Here is a 20,367-nt window from a genome sequence, read left to right on the forward strand (position 1 = left end):
AAGAAGAGGAAAAAGAGGGAGAGAAAGAAAGAGAGAGAAGAAGCATAAAAAATAAAGTGAAGACAGAGAGAGAATTCGGTGAGAGAGAAGAGGAAGAATAAAAAACAAAGTGAAGTGGGTGGGTGTTTTTGTTTTTTTAATATGAATTGTGCTACAAAATTACAAAACTATCTTCCTTAACGGGTGGATAGCAAATGTTCCCGAATGGACCCAACACGACCAGTTAATTTAACGGGTGGCTAATGGGTTCACCTGTTTTCAACCCGACCCATTAAACTCAATCCAAATACTGATAATTTCGTGCGAATTCGTGTCGTGTTAACATATCGTGTGCAACATTGTCAGGTCTAATTTTCACCATTCATATTAGGTCAATTGGACAAATGGTCTCTCTACTTTTTGCATTGTTGTCCTTGTAATTTTGTTCCGTTTGCACTTAGTCCAATCCGTCAACTAAGGTAATTTTTTTCCAATCTAGTTTAGGCAAAAAGTCTGTTTTGTTCTTCGTAGTTTGTTAGTTATTCCACTTTGGTCCTTATTGTTTTAATTCTGGCAATTTAACCCTTGTAATTTGATATCTTCGTACTTGAATGACACATCACAAATTATGTCAAATTTCGTCTAAAATTCTGTCCAAAATGCCCACACAGCTAGATGGACTAAAGTGGAAAATCCAGCAAACTACAGGTACCAAAATTGATGTTTTTCCCTAGTTTTATGCACATCTTCTCATTTGAAAACCTTAAGTTTGATTTGTTTGTTTTACTTAACCTTAGCTTTGGCGTTTTTGAAAAATATTATTTTGGAATTCTAAATCGATTTATAATTTTGATTTTCATGCTCATATGATGTAGTGTCGAACCTCTAGAATTTCTTAGGGTTTGATATTAAAACTTTGAGAATTGTTTGATTCAAGGTTTTAAAATTAAATTTAAAGTTATAATGGATGTTGCTTTCGCCATTTGTAAGTAAAACCCATGAATATAAACAAGTTATTAAAAAGATTTGAAGAGTTTTAGAGAAAGAAAAAAAACAAAACCATAGATTTCTTTACTACCTCCAATGTTCAAATAGAAACTTTTGAAATTTGATTTCTCTTACAAAATTTATCAATCCTTAAAAATATTTTATTTGAAAGTTATTGTTACAAGTTGTGAGTATCCCTACACATAAACTTAGCCAAGTTGGCTAGATGGAATGTGCTCCCTACTCTGTATCCAAATTTGAATATCTTTCTTCGTAATTTAGATTAAATTAAAATAGAATATCGAGTACCACTATAGTTTTGTATGCTGAAAAATAGTTTTTCCGACTCAACGCTAAACTTAGCCATCATGTGTTTGACATGAAGAGTCTAAATTATGTTCAACTTGAAAGCCATCGCCTCATTTGTAAGATTGGACTAGTAGTGGTAACAAAATGAAACTACAAGGATGAAAATGCAAAAAATAAAACAACATAGATGAAAGTGAAAATTCAAAACTACAAGGACGATTACTACAATTTGGCCTTCATATTGTGCTCATGCCTTGTTACCAGGTGTCTACACCTTTGTGTTTGCAGTACTCATATGAGCCTTATAGACACAATGGAATATACACCTGGATATAGGTAAGATGTTCTTATATTAAAAGATTTTTGGCCAACAGTACACCACTATCCCTTAATCACATGATCCTTCTTTTTTTTGGATGAGATCCAAGGGTGTCCACCGCCGACAGTAGTGACTAATCCCTTAATCACATGATCCTTCTTTTGTATGGAAATTTTGACATAAAAGTCATGTTTGGTCACTTCAAAGTAAAGAGAGACTTAAATTAATACTATAGTTTAAAGTATAAATTCGTTGTCCATTTATATTATAACTCTGTTTAAACCTAATTTTTTCGCCCATGGGCCTAAAAGAATGTGCGCCCTTCGAAGGTGGAGGCAAATGGAGAAAAAAGAGCAATTTGAGCCTAAAAAGACTTTTAGGATCACACTAGGGGCTTAGGAAAATTGCAGAGATCGAACTCTTCAAGTCAAGAGAGGACTTGCCCCTCGAGAGAGCAAAACCAAGGGAAGCTTGCTTAATGAGTGCTTGCATTTCGAAAGGGAAGAACTTGATCACACGAATGGACCCAAGAATTATTTGCCCCATCAAGGGTCAAAGGCTTACTTGCCTCACTAAGAGCATCTCCAGCGCAGCCCACAAAACCGGGCAAAGGGCCCCCCAAGCCAAGGTTTGGCCCTCCAGCGCTGCAGCCTCAAGCCTGGTTTTGCGTGGGTCCCACCAGCCCAGGCAAGCCCAAGGGCAGGTTTCGCCTGGGCTTCAGCCCGAGTTTTGTGACGTCAGCGAGCAAAAAAATATTTAAAAAAATCCAAAAAAATTATTTAAAAAATCCAAAAAAATTTCAATTTTTTTTTTTAAAAATACCAAAAAATTATAGATGCTTTCCCTATAAATACATAACAATTTTATTCACTTTCTAAATTGTTTATATTTTGTTGCATAATCTTTTTTTCCTTTCTTGCCCTTGCCCTTGCCCTAGTCTTTTGGGATGGATTCTTACCCTAGACTTAGCCCTCATGGGTGGAACCACAAATGCAAGGCTGACACTAATCACATGAATAGTGGCAGCCCTTGCTTGCCCTTGCCCTAGACTTAGCCCTTATGGGTGGACATTATCTAAGAGAGCAAGATTTAGAGGCCGGCCGAGGATCACCTTTTTCATCGCCCATTTTGACTAATCATAGGCGAAAGCGTATAGAGTAAGCCACAAAGCTAATTGGACACGTGTTAGAGCACATCCATGATTGTTGTCTCGACCAGTGGAATACAAAGCTTATAAATAGAAGCAAAGTTGAAGAAATAAGAGTCCAGCACCAATCAAACAAATCAAGACTCAAATGCACCCTTTTATATTTTTATCATGTAGTTCATAGTTTTTAATACTTTTCCCTAGAAATTAGTGTAAGTTTCGTTAAAAGAGACTGAAAAACAGTTCTGAGTTCTTGGGCATTCCTCATTTCAATAATTCATTTCTTATATCAACAAGATTTTCTTTGTTTGTCGTTTACAAAGTCATGAAAGCACCATCCAATTCATCTAGATTCCAAAAGATACCACTGAGCAGCTGAGCTAACGAGCCCAGTGCCACCACTAAGCTACCGAGCTCGGTGAGACTATCCAAAGGTCTTGTAGTCGAGGCCTAAAACCTTACAGCCAAGAATTTATTCCTATTTCGACCACAATCGCTTGAAAGAAGTCAAGATATCAGTGCATTCACCACTTACTCGGTCGCGGTGGTCCTGGTAAGCCGTGCACATCCACACCAAGAAGTACCGTCTTTGTTATCTAGCATGATCAGCCTGCTCGATTATTTTATTCTGAGATAATTAACACATATCCGAAAAGATTCAAAGGTCAACAAAAACGAGAATTTAATATATCGTTCCAACTTTGGTAAACCATTGCGAGCATGGTGGTGGATCATTTGGGTGACGATTCTACGTTCATCTCTTGCCAAAGTCATTTCTTATGCCTGCAGGTCTCTCATAGCTAGCAATTAATTGACATGTTACAAAGCTGGGAATAATACAACGGTAGATAGATGGTACCACATTTGAACGCTCCTGCCAAGGGAACATGCATGCCAACTGACATTTACACGCATGCAGCTTTCAGACTCAGAGAGTCTCAGACTTCCATATTTATATATCGAGTGGTTCCATATACCTTTCTTCTCAAACAAATCTAACCAATTACTCAGAAATCTGGAGAAAGGTTTTGGGGGGGGGGGGGGGGGGAGGGGTCCGCTTACTGTGTGATTTCAAATTGAGAAGGCAGTCATCCATCTCATCACCACCACCGTTAATAGATGAGTGTGTATTATGTATATGTCACTGCACGATCAAATTCACAGATCTAACAAAAAGTAGCCATCTACTCCATGACACTCAAGAATGGTACTTTTTTTAAAAAATTGGCTCAAGAATAATAGTGAGTACTTGAACAATCTCTCACTTTAATTTTGTTAACCGCACATGCTATTGCTATTGCTATGAATTTGTATTCAATTAGACATTAACTATGTATGTACATATAAAATTTGTAATGAAATATTGTTACACCTTTTTCTTTCAAATCATAGGAGAAGGAAGGCAAGAATCAAATTCTTGATGATTCTTGATGCGAGTGTGAAAGTAAGTGTTCTACCACTGAAGTCAAAAAATTTCACGTTATAACGTCATATAAAACAATACTTAAGATTCTTTAAAAAAGAATTTCTTATTAGTATGTACTTAGTTCTTAACATGACATTTCTTTTCCAAAAACATTATAAATAAATAAAAAGAAGAAGAAACAACAATTCAGAGAGAGAGAGAGAGAGAGAGAGAGAGAGTTGCAGAAGATTATGTTCTGAATATTACTGATAAGAAAACTGAGTAAGAAAGTAAGAAGAAACCATATTTACTCTTTTTGATGATGATCAGCTTTAAAGGTTAACCTCAAAAACCAAAACTGCATGGCACACATTTTCAAACTCTTTTCTTTCCCTCAATATGAAAAAAGCGTTCTCTCTCTCTCTTCTCTTCTCGCTCTGTCGTCTGTCTGCAACTTCACTGTCAATGATCTGCAGCTGGCAGCTGGCAGCTAGCTTGAAATCCGTAAGAATCACGGCAACTAAATCAGGAAAAGTAAAAAGGGGGATGGTTAAAAAAAAAAAAAAAACCAGAGGAAGGCCCTGGCATGGCAGATCCACTGGATCATTCAATTCTTTACCAGCTAAAAGCCACAGAAACGTCTTGCTTTTCATGCACAATGCTTCACGAAATCTTTGTTTATTTCAATTTTGAAGATAATCTGTCAGAGATTAGAATACATTTTCTTGGTGAATAATTTTATTTTTCAGTTACAGTTTTCTTGGTACATTTGTTATCTTTTATTTGTCAAAGGTAAAATTTCATTGAATGCCAACGGGATCTAGCTCGATGGAAAATGACTTTGACTTGTAAACAATGGTCTCAGACTCAAACTCTTACACCTTGATAATGTGTGTGTCCCTTCTAGTTTAGACTATCGTTTGTATTTTCTTTTTTTAAAAATTCATTGGATGAGATGAAGGAAAAAAAGAAAATTGCAGTAGAGAGGCGTAATAATAAGCTGAATAAAACTTGACGATGTTACTAAACCTGGCAATATCGTATACGACTCGTTAACACGACACGAATTTACAAAAAAAATTCAGTTTTCAGGTCCGAGTTATCAGGTCGTGTTGCTATCGTGTTGACCTGTTAGCCACACAATAAGCTAACGGGTCGTTTCGTGTTCATTCGCGAAAACATGAATCAATCCGTTAATCTCTTCTCTTCATTCTGCTTCCATTTCTACTGGGTTTTCATTTTCATATTGTTTGTTTTGTCAATAAGCTCATTTCTGTCCAAATTTCAATTTTTTCTGACTTTTTTCTGGTGGGTTTTGCAAATTCTTTACAAATATGAATGATTTGATGACTAAATCGTTCTTAAGTTATGTGGAATTGAAGAAACAGGCACAGAAGGACCTCGAAGCCGATCTTGATGTTGAAGGAGGCCAAGGCCAACCAACTCAACCCATCAGACCAAGAAAAACTCTCTTAGTTTTTCCAAGAAGTCACAGCAATCAAGAGCGAAATGGAAGAGATTACCAATCTCTTGTATGATCTTTAGAGCCTGAATAAAGAAATTACTAAAGACTTGTATGATCTTCAGAGTTTTAATATTTTAATATTTCCGTTTTATTTATTTATTATTTTTTAATATTTTTTTTATTATTAACGTGTGAAACGGATCGTGCCGTGTGATTTGCGAATTTAAACAGGTCATGTTCTTATTTGACATTTTCAACCTGTTTCTTTATCGTGTCGTATCGTATCAACCCATTAAAAAAAACGAATTGACACGAAAACGACACGAATGCCAGATCTAGATGTTACCCAGTTTGACCCCCTACAATTAATGGCCCTTGTCATGTAGAAATTGCAATGACCACAGGCCCAAACAAATGTAGCAACCCAACCAAACTACAATATAGCCCTAACAAAATTCTGACAAAGAAAAAAGAGGCACAACAAAAGACCAATAAAACAAACAAAAAAAGAGATTAAAAAAAAAAAAAACCAATAAAAGAGGCACTGCCGCCAGCGGAAGTTTCCGCCACAACAACATAGAGGTATCGACCAACATGGAAAAAAACCATGATTGCACTGCTGTAACAACAGCATGGTCCGAGAAACGCCAAAAGACAAAAACACCAAAGCCAAAAGTTAAAAGGCAACCTAGTTCATAAAGAGCTTCCAAGTGCTTTGTATTTGAACCGGTTCGATTCCTTAAAACCGCTAATCTTATAATCTTGTTTCTCGATTTAATGATTCAAAATGTGTAGCGTAGCCCTACTTACATTTCCACGTGTCTTTTGTTTGTATTACCAACTCTTTTAATCTTGTTCTTTTATTAGTGTGTACTTGCCTAAAAGATATAAAAACAAGATTGGTCTAGTTTTGTTTCCTATTTAGTTGACCAGTCAACAAGGTTGCATCATAAAGACAAATAAATGTAAATGCTACAGAGAATGTGTTAAAGACTCACCCAAAAAAAAAAAAAAATTTACTGCTTTCCTCTTTCCTAAAGGAGGGATTCTTATTAACCAAGGTCGTTGGTGTGAGTGGTTCGGCACTCTCATTCCTTAAGAGAGGTCAGGGGTTCGATCCCTGCTCTCATATGGAGTCACCACTTTGGCCAGCATTTTACCCCTTACGGGCCGACCCGGTGTGAGCGGGGATTAGTCTAGGTTGTGGTTAAGGCTTAAAGGTGCCACCTATAGTTGGGGCCCATCCAGGACCACCTCGTGGTTCAAACCAAAAAAAAGAGGGATTCTTATTTCTTGCAAATCACAATTTGACATATGCAAAAATAATTCATTAAAAATACTAAATGGAAAATCTCTACACGCATGTCCAGTGGCGGATACACATAGGGGCAAGAGGGGTCAATTGACCCCTGCAAACCCAGAATCTACCATAGGAGGCCAAGAACTTGACCCCTGAAAATTGCCCAGAAGGTGTTTGATGAAATGCCACAAAGAGGAAGCAGCCACAACACCACAGGCAGCAAGCAGCATGCAGAGCTCAACAGCGTCGTCTTTTTTTTCTCCCTACGTCAAAACAACGTCGTTCCACTTAAGAGTTTTTTTATTAAAAAAAAAAAACCCTTGCCAAAACGACGTTGTTTTGGCTAAGGTGTTTTAAAAAAAAATTAAACTACTGCCCGATAAAACCTATGAGTGCAGCTTGGAGAGGTACATGTTTCTCTCTCCTCCCTCTCTTTCTTTTTTATTGCTTTTCCTTCTCTCTTTTTATTTTTTCTTTTCTTTCTCTCTTCTCCCTTCTCCTCTTTGATGAAAAACCCTTTTTTATAATATTCATAATATTTTTCTTTATTTTCCTTATTTTATAATTAATACTCACAAATTCCTCAAATCCTGAGTGACAACTTCGTCTATAAAAGAAAATAAGAGGAAAACACAAAATAACAACTCAGGGGGAAAAAAAAACTTGAAGAAAAATCCACCAATTTTCTTACCATGACTTATTTCAATCTAAAAAAAAATCAAAATGAAGCTCCCTTCGATTCTTGAAAGCTCATCAGATTTGAATTTATCTCTTGCTCCTCCTTTTTAACCCAGGAAACATCACTCGTAGTGTATCACATATTTTTGTCCTACAGCCGCAATATTTATAAATTTTCTTAGTGTCGTAATAAATTTAAAGTTGCTTACTCTATGCGTTGAATCTTTGTAAGATTGTTTAATAATAATATGGTCTTAAATTTTTGTAGATTGGTTAATAATAATATGGTGCATTCTAGATTTGTCTAAAAAAATTTGTGAGCTTTTATACGTTGACCCCCGAAGAGGAAATTCCTGGATCCGCCACTGCGCATGTCAACTTGTAATTAGCAGAAAAATAGGAGTTCATACTTCCAGGAAAGAAGGCAAGTATTTTCTTTGAAAAAATTTCATTCAATCTACAAGGAACCCTATTATTACAATGGCAACTGCAGTCAAACCTCATCTGACTGCTAGACGGAGGAGAGAACCAGATTCATTGAATGTTTCAATGGAACTAGTAATTAATAATTCCACTGCCTCCTCTTCGATCCCTTGATTTTTTACAACAGTAAATTTGTTTTAAAATTACAACAGTAAATTTGCTGCAGATAAGGCAGGCTTTAGACTTGTACAACAGTAAACTTGTTATTCCTTTTTCGTATTGTTCCTTTCACTCTTCTGCTCCCCTTCTGCATCTCTCTCTCTCTCTCTCTCTCTCTCTCTCTCTCACAGACCACACCACCCCCATTTATTCACCTCCTGTTCCTACCTTGCTTTTATCCAAGCCCTACACAGATTTAACCCTAAACCTCTTCTCTCTCTCTCTCTCTCTCTCAGTTAATTTGTTGCTTCTTGGGTCTCTACTGTTTTTTTTTTTTTTAAATTTCATTTTCAAGGCTTCTGTTTCAATTTGGTGGATGACTTCATGGTGACAGGATGTGCATTTTCATCACCATGAATAATCCAGTTTATCTTCTCTTCAAAGCCACCAGAGCCATTATGCTTCTGCATTTTCTTCTTCTCTCTCCAGCCTCTTGTTTTAGCACTCATTCTCTCCGGGTAAGAACAAATTATTTAACCCTTCAAGTTCAACTAATCTTCAATTTACTACAAAATATATTTCCTAATTTCTTTGATTAAATTGCACTTGTTGTGCTCATTCTGCAGGGCCTTTTATTTGAGGAGAAAACCAGGCTGGGATCCACGCCGCCCAGCTGCCACAACAAGTGCAACCAGTGCCATCCATGCATGGCGGTCCAGGTGCCTACAATACCCAGCCACGATCGGGTCGAACCGGGCATGGCCCGATCCTTTCCAATGATGTTCTTCGACCCATCTCATCCGGGTTCCAACAACAAGTACTCCAATTACAAGCCTCTGGGTTGGAAATGCCACTGTGGTGATCACTTCTTCAACCCTTGAGCTACTTCAAGTTCCATGGGGAAATTTCATGTCAAAATGGAGCTGGGTTTCGTTTAGATTTGTAAACTACAATTGATTTGTGATTTTTCAGTTGTGATTTGGGATTTTTGTAATTTTGTTTCAGGGGAGAGGGCATTAATTCTTTAGAAACAAATAGGAGAAAAACTTGTATATCACGGAGATAGCACTGTTTTGTTATTCTCAACGAATTATGTTTCGACACTTGTGATAAATTTTTCACACGACAAAAGGCGAATATTTGAGAACAGCAAAACAATGTTATCCCATGTACGCGTTCTTATCCACAAACAGGAATGTGTCTGGTGTTGTTGTCACCATTAAATCTCTACACTTAGAAATATTATATTATACAATGTACATAAATTTGTAACGAACTTCTGAATCCTGATCTAGCTTTTAGCATGCTTTCATTTCTGTGATGAGCTTTTCTTGTCTTCTTTATTTTATTTCTCTTTTTTTAATTCAATTACTCTGTATTGGTCCTTGTATTTGACTATGGAAAAATAATTAATTTGGCATTATTACAAGTGTCACCCATATATGTTTTTTTATATATAAATAATAGTAAAAAATTAAATTAATTTATAAGTAAAAGGAGTTCAAAATGACAAATTTCATCAAAATAATTACAAAGTAAAATTAAAATAAATGCCACCGAGCTGAAATTATGAACCACAAAATAATTACAAGACCTGTGAACAGCTTTTATGAAATTTATTTAAAATATTATTTTTGGATTTTCCTTATCTCTTGGGGGTACATGGCCCATCACCATATATACGATACATCACTCTCTGCTCCACTGGGCCACTCTCGTATCTTTTGGTTACTGTAACAATCTCCATCAAACTGACCAAAATGCCTCAGCATTCAAGATATGATGTGTGACAGTAGAAGGTTATTGTGGTGATTATAATAAATTCTTTTTTTTTTTTAAATTTAATTTTTTTCTGTGCCCTTGCAACCTTCTCCCTGCACCTGCACAACGCAACCGTACCCTAGCTAGAGCTAGCTATGCAGAAGTTAAATGCCAACCTTGTGGTTTGTTCCCTAAATTCTAGAATTGGAGACAATAGGCTAAAAGGCCTTGTCCAAGTCAGGTTTTCAGGCAATGCCAAACAGATTGTAGGTCAATCGACAAGGGTCAACTGACTGGCCTATATAAAGAGTATCCGATGCTGTGGGAAATTAATGTTTTCTTTTCTTTTTTGGCTCCACAAGTGTTCATAAGTGACAAACTAGATTCATAAATACCCTTTCTGCCAAATTTAGCTAGAATAACAAGCTCAATAACACTCTAGAGCTGCAACATTGTATGGGATTTGGTAACATGACATGAACACAAACGAAAAATTGAGTGTTCAAGTTGATAACAAATAAACCCGTTAAGAAATAGAAAAAATTTGTTTTATTTTACTCATTAAGCTCTTAATTCTATAATTTGTGTTGAAATTTGAGTAGGAAAAGTTAGTCCCAAATTGAAAAGTCACAACTTTCCATCACTCTTTATAATAGTTGAGATCCTAAACCCTTGTGTCGTGTTATTTTTTTGGGTCAAAGGAATGAACATGTCATTACCATAGAGACTTACATAAAAGCTCAATACAAAAGTCAGAAAATAAAAAACAATGGCTCAACCAAACAAAATAAAAGCCCAATTTAAAATACAAATAATTTAGGCCCAAAACACAAACCCTAGAAACAACAAGCAGTCACCGCCACCTAATCTACCTTCACCGCTGCAGCCAGAAGAAGAAGAAGGTTTAGGGGAACCAACAAGGGGGAGGGGGAGAGAAATGGACTGATGGGGGGTGAGTGTATGAGAGGAAAAAAGGGTAAGAGAGGTGTAATGGCTGAAGAGTAGTGGTGGAGGAGATCTGGGCCTACATCTGGAAAATCAAGAGAGGAAGGGCAAACCAAAACAAACAGAAAAAAAGAGAAAGAAAAGCCACATTAGAGAATGTCAGAGAAGCCACACTAGAGGTGGTAGAGTTGCCGCCTCGAAGGGCGGCGGCACAGCCACCAGCACCTCAGAAGAGGGTGGTGGGGAAGGAGAGAAGTTCTAGAGAGAAGGGGGAGCCTCTCTCTTTAAAGCTCTCTCGGTGGCCAGTTCAGTTTGGTTGTGTGTCATGTTATTACCCATCATTTTTACAAATTGCATTCAGGCTTGGGTTTTTCCACTTGTTAACTTAACGAGTCATGTTCATGGTTGAATTTTTCCACTCGTTAGGTTTTACTTTAAGATGGAATAAAAAACAGACATATGAAATAAACAAATAGAAACACTATTGTCGACACATTTGTACATACTAGTATACTACACAACAGTTTACTTCCTTTTGTTTCATTTTCTGTGATCAAACATGGCATCGGGCACATAAGAAGCCCACATCCCAGAAAGAGGTCACTTCAAAAGAAAATTGATCCATGACCAATTGAAATGAAAGTTTTGTCAGGATGCGAAAAAAGAAAGGTCATATTCATTAATTTGCGAATTTGAAGAGTAGAATGAGAATTTTTAAAAACTGCAGGGACCACTTGCGATAAAACTTGTTTCTTATTTATTCCGAATAGTTTTGAAAGGCGACAAAAAGCAATAAAATTTGAAGGGTTCATAACGGTCGTGCTTCACCCGCTAAATTACGACGACAGCCCAAAGCCACAGGAACCCAACCCAAACTCAACCAGCAACCCAAGCCAGCCGGCCATGGCGTGCACGATACCTCTCTCTCCTTCTTCCTCCTCTTGTTCTTTTCTACTCTCCCACACAACCATTTTCCGTTTCAGAAGCCCCAGACATCTTTCGACCTCCTCCTCACGAAGACGACTCTCAGTCTCAGTCTCTGCTTCTTCTTCTTCTTCTCTCCAAGCTCTAATTTTCGACTGCGACGGGGTAATCCTCGAGTCTGAACACTTGCACCGCCAAGCATACAACGAGGCCTTCGAGCATTTCAATGTTCGTTGCTCTTCCTCTGCCTCTCAGCCCCTCAATTGGGACCTCCACTTCTACGATCAGCTCCAGAACCAAATCGGCGGTGGAAAACCTAAAATGCGATGGTCCCTTGCTCTCTCCTCTTTTTTTTTTTTTTTTTTTTTTTTCTCTTCTAGATTTTCTAAAAAGATTAAAAATTTGGGTTTGTTTTTTCTTTAGTTAAATTGGGGGTTTTGGATTGTTTTAGGTACTTTAAGGAGCATGGGTGGCCGTCATCCACGATCTTCGAGAAGCCTCCGGAAGATGATGAGGGCCGGGCCAAGATCATCGATACTCTTCAGGTTTTCAATTTGCTTCTTCCGGTTGTTCGGCTTCTGAGAAAATGAAAGAAAAGTATATCATTTTGCAAATTGAGTGTCAACTTATTTTTACCCCATTTTTAGTTGCTAAAATATTGGCATACTATTTGGTTTTAAACTAATTAGAAAGTTTTCAGCTTATCTTAGAAAATCACACTGTCACTGCACAGAGGTTGCAGTGCTTGAGAGATATCCTTTCTTCATCAATTTTTTGCAATCTGAAATTTTGGACATACTTTTTTCGCAGTATGTTGATCCTTTTATGGTCTTGTAGGATTGGAAAACTGAAAGGTACAAAGAAATTATCAAATCCGGAACTGTAAGGAGACATTTATACTTGCTGCATTGTTGTTTTCTTTATTTTCTTATCACTGTCAGTTATGTTGAATAGATTGTTCTGTATTCTTTTGTGTTTTTCTTTTGTACTAGGTGGAACCAAGACCAGGAGTTTTAAGATTAATGGACGAGGCTAAGGCTGCTGTAAGCTAATATTACCCTTGAAAATTCAATTTCTTTTCACGGTACTTTAAGTCCACCTAATTTATATGTGTTTCCTTGATCAACAGCTTAGTTTTATGAGCATCTCTTTACATCTTATGAATGGATTTCTTTATGATTTGTTTCTCTTCCACTTTGTTTAGTATCTGTTCTGTTGCATTGGAGCGCAATTTTTATGCTTGTAAGAGTGATTCCCTCTCTATTGTTGCAGGGGAAAAAGCTTGCTGTTTGCTCTGCAGCAACTAAAAGTTCAGTAATATTATGTCTTGAGAACCTTATAGGAATTGTAAGCTTTTTTCTGTGACATTGTTATTACAGTTAGAATTAGAACTCATATTTGCTTCTTTGTTTCTACAACATGCGCTCATCAATTTATTCTACCTTATTGTAGGAGCGCTTTCAAGGTCTTGATTGCTTCCTTGCTGGTATGTTGATTACTTTTGAATTGGAACATCCCTATAGAATTTGTTTTGGTTGAACGTTAAGTGAGACGCATTGTGTCTGCTTCTGCTATGTGCATAGGAGAATTTCAATTACGCATCAGTGACATAGATTAATTTTCACTCCCTCCATTGTATGATAATTTATGGTGCATCGATGCCCGTGAGCTTCTATAAATCCCATTCTGTTTATGGATAAATTTAACTGCAAGTCAAGTCTTTCCCTCCATTTTTTATTGTTATTGTTCTGGTTCTTTTCATTTGTTTTAGTATTAAAAAGAATTTCTAGTTGATCGAATCAGATTGAACTAGTTTTGTTTTTTCAAGAAAAATTAGACGTTTTAATTCATATTTCTGTGATTTTTGTTTACAGGTGATGATGTGAAGGAAAAGAAGCCCGATCCTTCAATTTATCTTACAGCTTCCAAGGTCTGTAATCTAACATCTTAAATCTGAACCTGCAAATGTGAATGCAGTGGGGTTTTTACCATCAAAACCGTAACTTGTTATGCCTTACAGAAACTCGGTATCCCAGAAAAAGATTGTTTGGTTGTGGAGGACAGTGTCATTGGGCTACAGGTAAATCTTGTTTTTCGTTTTCTTTTTCTGTAATAATCAGTTCCTTTAAGCGTTGTATTTGAAGAGGAAGATCGGAACATTGGAGGCCATGGAATAATATTTCATGAATCCAATTGGCTTATGATTAAACAATAGTAAGAATTACTGATGCACAGAAAACTTCAGACAATAAATCCAATTCATCTATTTTGTCATTACTCAATAAATCCAATTAACTAAACATGGTTTACTTATTATGAGAATGAAAATTTGTCTCTGTAGGCAGCAACAAAAGCTGGGATGTCATGTGTGATTACCTACACATCTTCAACAGCTGACCAGGTGAGGCCTCTTACTCTGTGGCTATCTTAGATGAAGGATTTCATTGAGATGATCTACAATAGCTGGCAAATGACAGCCATAACTGCATTATGTGATGATTGAGCCTTTTCTATTTTCATATTCAATTAGGATTTTAAAGATGCAATAGCAACCTATCCTGACTTAAGCAATATAAGGTATGTGTGAACCATTTTCTTCACGAGCGTATAAATACTTTTCGTTAAACTGTTCGGTGTGCTTACATACGGTTCATACAATCCTTGCAGACTGAAAGACTTGGAATTATTACTTCAAAATGCTGTCATTGCCAATTAAGAAAGTTCTTGCACTTGGATTGTTAAGGAGTGAAGCCATCTGCCATTGTATTTTTGTTGAATTTTTCATTCACAAATGGCTCTATATGATGTATTCATTAACAGCTTACATGTACATATGTAAAATAACAAACATTTCTACCATAAAAAGCTAAGGCTCTAGCTCACATGGACGAATCCAGTTTTATTTTTTGTAGCAATCGTATGCCTTCTGTAACAAATTAAAAGGATGCACTCTTTTTCTTATCCATCAATCTCTTTGTGATGGATGTGATGTAGAACCAAAGCAGTACTTTACAGGCAAGAGAAATGGAGAGGAGCTAGAAAATAAAGAGAATAGAAGACAAGGCTGAGCAATTTAGCTTAATCACTAGCTCTTTAGAGCAGTTCCAGCAGTTGCCCCTTGCCATGGCAGGGGGGCGGGGGGCTACTATTCACATGAATAGTGACTGCCCTTGCAAAAAGCAATGTTGATTTCCAGCAGTTGCCTTGGCAAAGGGCAAATACTATTCATTTTTTGGTTTTTTTAACAAATTTGTTTACTTAAATAATTAATTTGGACAATATTTTCGGATAAGATTTTTGGGTTCCTACGTGTCAATAGTATTCATATCTCATAATCAGATAAAATTTTCGGATAAGATTTTCGGTTTCAAATTTCAGATAAATTTCAAATTTCAAAATTCAAATTTCAATGAAATTTCATTTGAATTTCAAATTTCAGATAAATTTCAAATTTCATATAAATTTCATCTGAATTTCAAATTTTAGATAAGATTTTCACCCTCTAAAATTGTGCCATGTGTCATCTTTATCGGCCAAAGTTTTTCTATAAAACTAGAGCCTCAGCTCATACCTCTCACACCATATCTTCTCTTTATTTTCATTTATCAGATTTTAGAATTCATACTCCAATGACAGACATGAACGAGGTCTTGGAGAGGCAAATACATGAATTTAGAGAAAGAAGGTGTAGACAAGCTGCATGCAAAAGGGCACAAGCAGAACTGGATATGCAAATTGTCACAGCAGTGGCTATGCATGATGAAGAAAACCAGAGCCGCCGTGGTTCACGAGAAGGTCGTGGCCCGAATGTGGACAGACATAGACATTCTCGGGGTATATAAGAATCTTTTGGAAGATTATTTTATCCCAAATTCTCTGTACTCTAATGTTGATTTTGGAAGGAGATATAGAATGCAACCTCATTTGTTCAATAAAGTCATGCATGATATTTGCAATTATGATGAATATTTTGTTCAAAAGACAAATACTGCTAGAAATTTGGGACTGCTTCCTGAGCAAAAGTTCACAGCTGTTATACGAATGTTGGCGTATGACTCATCTGCTAATCAAGTTGATGAGATTGCTCGGATGGGGAAGTCCACTGCTTTGGAGAGCTTGGTGAGATTTTGTGATGCAGTCGAAACTCTGTACACTAGGGACTATCTGCGCAAACCTACGCCCAGGGACCTCCAACGGCTTCTACAAAAAGCCGAAACTTGAGGATTTCCAGGAATAATTGGTAGCATCGACTACATGCACTAGCAGAAAAAAGAATTGCTCGACTGCATGGCAAGGAGATTATGGGAATCGGAAAGGCCAAACAAGCATCATCCTTGAAGCCGTTGCTGGTTTTGATACGTGGGTTTGGCATGCTTTCTTCGGAGTTGCCAAATCTCAAAATGACTTGAACGTCCTGGGTCAATCCTCGGTGTTCAATGATGTTTTGAGAGGTGAAGCCCATCACCAATCAAATTAACAATACCGTCTACCAAAATGGGTATTATCTAGCTAACAGCATCTATCCGCGGTGGACCACATTTGTCAAGTCAATTCTGCATCCCCGATCCCATAAGCAAAAATTATTTGCTACCTATCAAGAGGGGTACAGAAAATATGTGGAGAGGTGCTTTGGTATCCTCCAAGCCCGGTGGGCTATTATTAGGGGTGCAACACGTCTGTTTGATGAGGAGCTGATGAGGAGCATAATGATGACATGCATCATCCTCCATAACATGATTGTGGAAGATGAGTATGATTATCTAGCTGAAGACGTGTACGAACCGGATCCAATAAACACGGCCTTGACACAAATTTACGAAAAACCCATGGGGCCAAATGGAGAACCAGTGCAGCATGAACTGTTGGTTAGGGACGGTCATGTAATGACCCGTATGATTGATCGATATACGGAGATGCAATTGTCTTATATTCATGAACGACGTCAAGTTGACTTGATGGAGCATTTATGGGCGGTGAAAGGCAATGACGGTGAATTAAGTGAAGTGAAGAAGTTTGTTTTATTTATTATATTTATGTTTTATTTTTTGTTATGCTTTCTTTGTTTAATGCTTTGGTTGTGGTTTGTTTATTTTTAATGCTTTGGATGTGGTTTGTTTATTTTTAATGCTTTGGATGTGGTTTGTTTTTTTATGTATGGAATGTTTTGAATAAAAAGGTATTTTATTGAATGCATGAATTACAACTAATTTTCACAATAAAACATTAAAATACAATGAAAATAAAATACATGAATTACAATTAATTTTCAAAATAAAACATTAAAATACAATGAAAATGAAAGGCAAGCAAACTAACTTAATGGTTTTGATCATTTAACCAATCTGTGTTGCTACGTCTATCGTCACGAAAAAGTCTTCGTTTCATAATATCCCTTCGTTCTAGCTTCCAAAATTGTTTTGTTTCAGGGGACATATGACTTGTATCCATGGCCATGGTTTCCCGATCCTGCTTCAGTATGTTTTGCGTGCATACATACTCCCTTTCTTTTACACATTCCGCTTGAAATATCCTCTCATCTTCTCGGTTTCTCTTCTCAATTTCAAGTCTCATGGCGCTTTGCCTTGCAATTTCCTCCAAAAATTTAGATGAATTACTAGTATAATTACTCACTCTCTTCGCCTTCGCCTCCTTTCTCCCAATAGGCCTTGACTCCTTTTGGATGGGTGAGTCTTCGCTTATCGGGGAATCGAGAGGCGAATCCGATGCCGTTGAATTATAGAGTGGCGTCTCGTTCAACACAACGGTCGGACCCGTGTGAATAATTATGAAACGTTTGCAATTTTTGACTACCTCCCAAAATTCATGATGGTTAAAAGATTTTTTTCCTTGCCCAGTAGCACCACACCACATTTGTGCTTGCAAAATCTAATTATAAAAAAATATTGGAAATACAAGAAATATTAAAAAATATTGGCAATGCAAGAAACATTAAAAAATATTGGCAATGCAAGAACTATTAACAAAATATTGGGTATTTATGAAATATTAACAAAATATTGACAATGCAAGAAACATTTATAAAAAAATATTAAGACATTAAAATTAATAAAAAAAAAATTACAAAAAATTTACCTCACCGGTAAGATTTTCCCCGCTTCTACGGTTGTTCATCGCTTTTGTCAAGGCATCTCTCCATTTCCCCAACTCTTTATTGAGAATTTTTCACCTATTAGACAATGCCATTTCCGTACGGTTCGAACTCAATCTTTCACAAAATTCGGAATGAATTTTTTTCTACAAACCCGAGAATTTTATCTCATTACCCGTGACGGGACAATGAGAAATTTGGACCCAACACTCACACAACAAAACATCTTCCATGGTGCTCCATGCCCCAACACCGTCGATAGAAGAAGCCATAAAGATGATATGGAAAAATAAAACTTGAAAGCGAATAAAATGTTGAGTAAAAAGTGAATAATAGTAGAAGTAGAAGAAAATGTATGAGGATTTGGTGTTGAAAGTGAAGAGTATTGGTAAGTATTTAAAGAAAAAAATTCCAGTAATTTTTTAAAATTTTTTCAAATTTTTTTTCATATTTTTATTGCAAAAATATTGACAGCCGTTGGATTGGAGAGAAAATCACAATCGGAGTGCCCAGACGACGACACGTGGCACAGATCTGTTGGCACAGTGCAGGGCTGACGTCAGCCCGCCCTCGTTTTGGACCTGGGGCTCGACTTACCCTCGGGCCAGCCCAGGTCGCTAGGTCCCACCTTCTGCCCTGGCTGCATTTTGTTGTTGGAACCTGCTTTTTGGCCCAATCCGCCCCCAACCCCTTCTGCTGGAGTTGCTCTTAGAGTCACTATCAAAAATAGGCTTATTTGTTGAAATACCCCATATGGTTTCCAAATCGTCTCAATTTGCCCCTTGATGTTTTAAATGACTCAATCTACCCCATGAACTTCCATTATGTGACCAAGGTTGCCCCATTCTGTTAGTTTTCAAATAAAAATCGTTAAATACATTAACGTGGCATGGGTATATTGATAATTTTAACTATTAAATATTAAAAATGTTTAAAATTATTCAAAATCAAATATGTAAAATAATAAAATAACATAATAAATAAATAAATAAATGAACACATCCCCAAAGTTCTGCATCATCTTCTTCGGCTATATCGCATCACCACCCCACTGTACACCCAACCACATTAGCAGCCGCCCACAACCACCAACACTTACCCTTGCCCTGCGAGACCCAGTCGCCCCACCCTCCATCAGAACCACTTACCCTTGTTTTGCATCTTCTTTTTCATTTTCTTCTTCTTTTATGAAGAAATGGAATGGGGAGGGGGAAGGTGGTTGCTGGGTTTTTAAGTTTTTTTATTTAGGGTTTAGGGACAACTTTGGTCATGGAATAGAAGTTTAGGGGGGGATATTGAGTCATTTAAAATGTCAGGGGGGAAACTGAGACAATTTGGAAACCACAGGGGGTATTTCAACAAATAAGCCTAAAAAATAAATGTGTGTAACGGTAACATCATGTGATATGCATATGATGAGTGTACACATATTATAACAATGTATTGAGTTTAGTGTTTAATTTTTAAAGTTTGTAATTTATATATTAATGATTGTACACTTTGTTAGAGTCGGGGAATTCGAGAAATTAGGTTGGCATGTCAACTAGTGTATAAGTTTTTATTTATGATTGATATATTCTAATACTTGACTAATTTGATGTAGACGATACATGTCACCCAACCTGACACATGAGGAAAGTATCCACTTAATTTTTATGGTTAGATCATTTATTGTGATACTATTATTGAGTGAATATCACATCATCATTATATTATTTTCTGGGGTATACTAGTGATTTGCCCGCTCAACTTGTACCTAACTTTCAATTTACCCCATATTTTTTTTATTTAGAAAATTAAGGATATGAACTTCTTTTTTTCACCAATTTCCCCCAGTCGTATAAATCCGCAACATTTCATCCAATCTATTGTTAAATATGAGGGCAAAATGGTCATTTCGTACTTTAAAAATAAAAATAAAATAAAATTAGGAAAACCCAAGAAAATGATTAACCTCACATTATCCAAGATTAATAAAAAGCTTGAGCAGGACCCCTTTGCAGCTTTCAGTTTAGGAAATTGAAATTTGAAGCCCATCTCTCTCTCTCTCTCTCTCAGAATCACAGGCATTGATGGAAATTGAGGTTTTCTTGCTCTAAGACTTTGAAACTTCAATTTCTGTTTAATGGGTTTAGGGTTTGGAGGACTAGTTCATGTAGTAGTGGAAATATAGCTAGAAAACTTTCACCTTGGGTTGGAAACGGAAGGGGCATGAGCCAGGTCCGTTGGATGGGAATGCAAGGATTATGCATCAGGTTGTGGGGCACAAAGGTGGGCTTTTGATGGATCAGGATTCTGTGTACTGTGTGAGTGAGTGAGGAATTGGACAATGATGGGTTTGGGCTGTAGGGAAAGGATGAAGGGGACATGCAGTTTTTGGTTTTGCAGCAAGTGCAGGAATTGAGAGTTGAAGTTGGGCAGTTGGAAGAGAAAATTGTGAAATTGCCTCAAGAGCTT

General features: G+C 36.9%; 2 protein-coding genes across 2 annotated transcripts; both read left to right on the forward strand.

The window, feature by feature from the left end:
- The first annotated feature begins 8,303 nt into the window (after positions 1-8,303).
- LOC110765271 (EPIDERMAL PATTERNING FACTOR-like protein) lies at positions 8,304-9,487 on the forward strand. Its single transcript, XM_021968356.2, has 2 exons — positions 8,304-8,689; positions 8,798-9,487. Exons 1-2 carry the CDS (start codon positions 8,567-8,569, stop codon positions 9,050-9,052), a joined length of 378 nt encoding a protein of 125 aa, XP_021824048.2. The 5' UTR covers positions 8,304-8,566; the 3' UTR covers positions 9,053-9,487.
- Positions 9,488-11,655: 2,168 nt separating this feature from the next.
- Positions 11,656-14,716, forward strand: LOC110765265 (Haloacid dehalogenase-like hydrolase (HAD) superfamily protein). The gene is made up of 11 exons (XM_021968349.2): positions 11,656-12,130; positions 12,253-12,346; positions 12,639-12,683; positions 12,794-12,844; positions 13,074-13,148; positions 13,254-13,287; positions 13,676-13,731; positions 13,822-13,881; positions 14,143-14,202; positions 14,332-14,378; positions 14,469-14,716. The coding sequence occupies exons 1-11, from the start codon at positions 11,781-11,783 to the stop codon at positions 14,515-14,517; spliced, it is 921 nt and encodes a 306-aa protein (XP_021824041.2). The 5' UTR covers positions 11,656-11,780; the 3' UTR covers positions 14,518-14,716.
- The last annotated feature ends 5,651 nt before the right edge of the window (positions 14,717-20,367 follow it).

The sequence above is a fragment of the Prunus avium genome, chromosome 6 (genome assembly GCF_965620075.1).
Source record: "Prunus avium chromosome 6, drPruAviu1.hap1.1, whole genome shotgun sequence".
NCBI classification, from domain to species: Eukaryota; Viridiplantae; Streptophyta; class Magnoliopsida; order Rosales; family Rosaceae; genus Prunus; species Prunus avium.

Coding starts and splice junctions, on each gene's coding strand:
- LOC110765271 (XM_021968356.2), top strand. CDS start 8,567: ATGTGCATTTTCATCACCATGAATAATCCAGTTTATCTTCTCTTCAAA. Junction 8,690..8,797: donor TTAGCACTCATTCTCTCCGG/GTAAGAACAAAT, acceptor CTCATTCTGCAG/GGCCTTTTATTTGAGGAGAA.
- LOC110765265 (XM_021968349.2), top strand. CDS start 11,781: ATGGCGTGCACGATACCTCTCTCTCCTTCTTCCTCCTCTTGTTCTTTT. Junction 12,347..12,638: donor AGATCATCGATACTCTTCAG/GTTTTCAATTTG, acceptor ATGGTCTTGTAG/GATTGGAAAACTGAAAGGTA. Junction 14,203..14,331: donor CATCTTCAACAGCTGACCAG/GTGAGGCCTCTT, acceptor ATATTCAATTAG/GATTTTAAAGATGCAATAGC.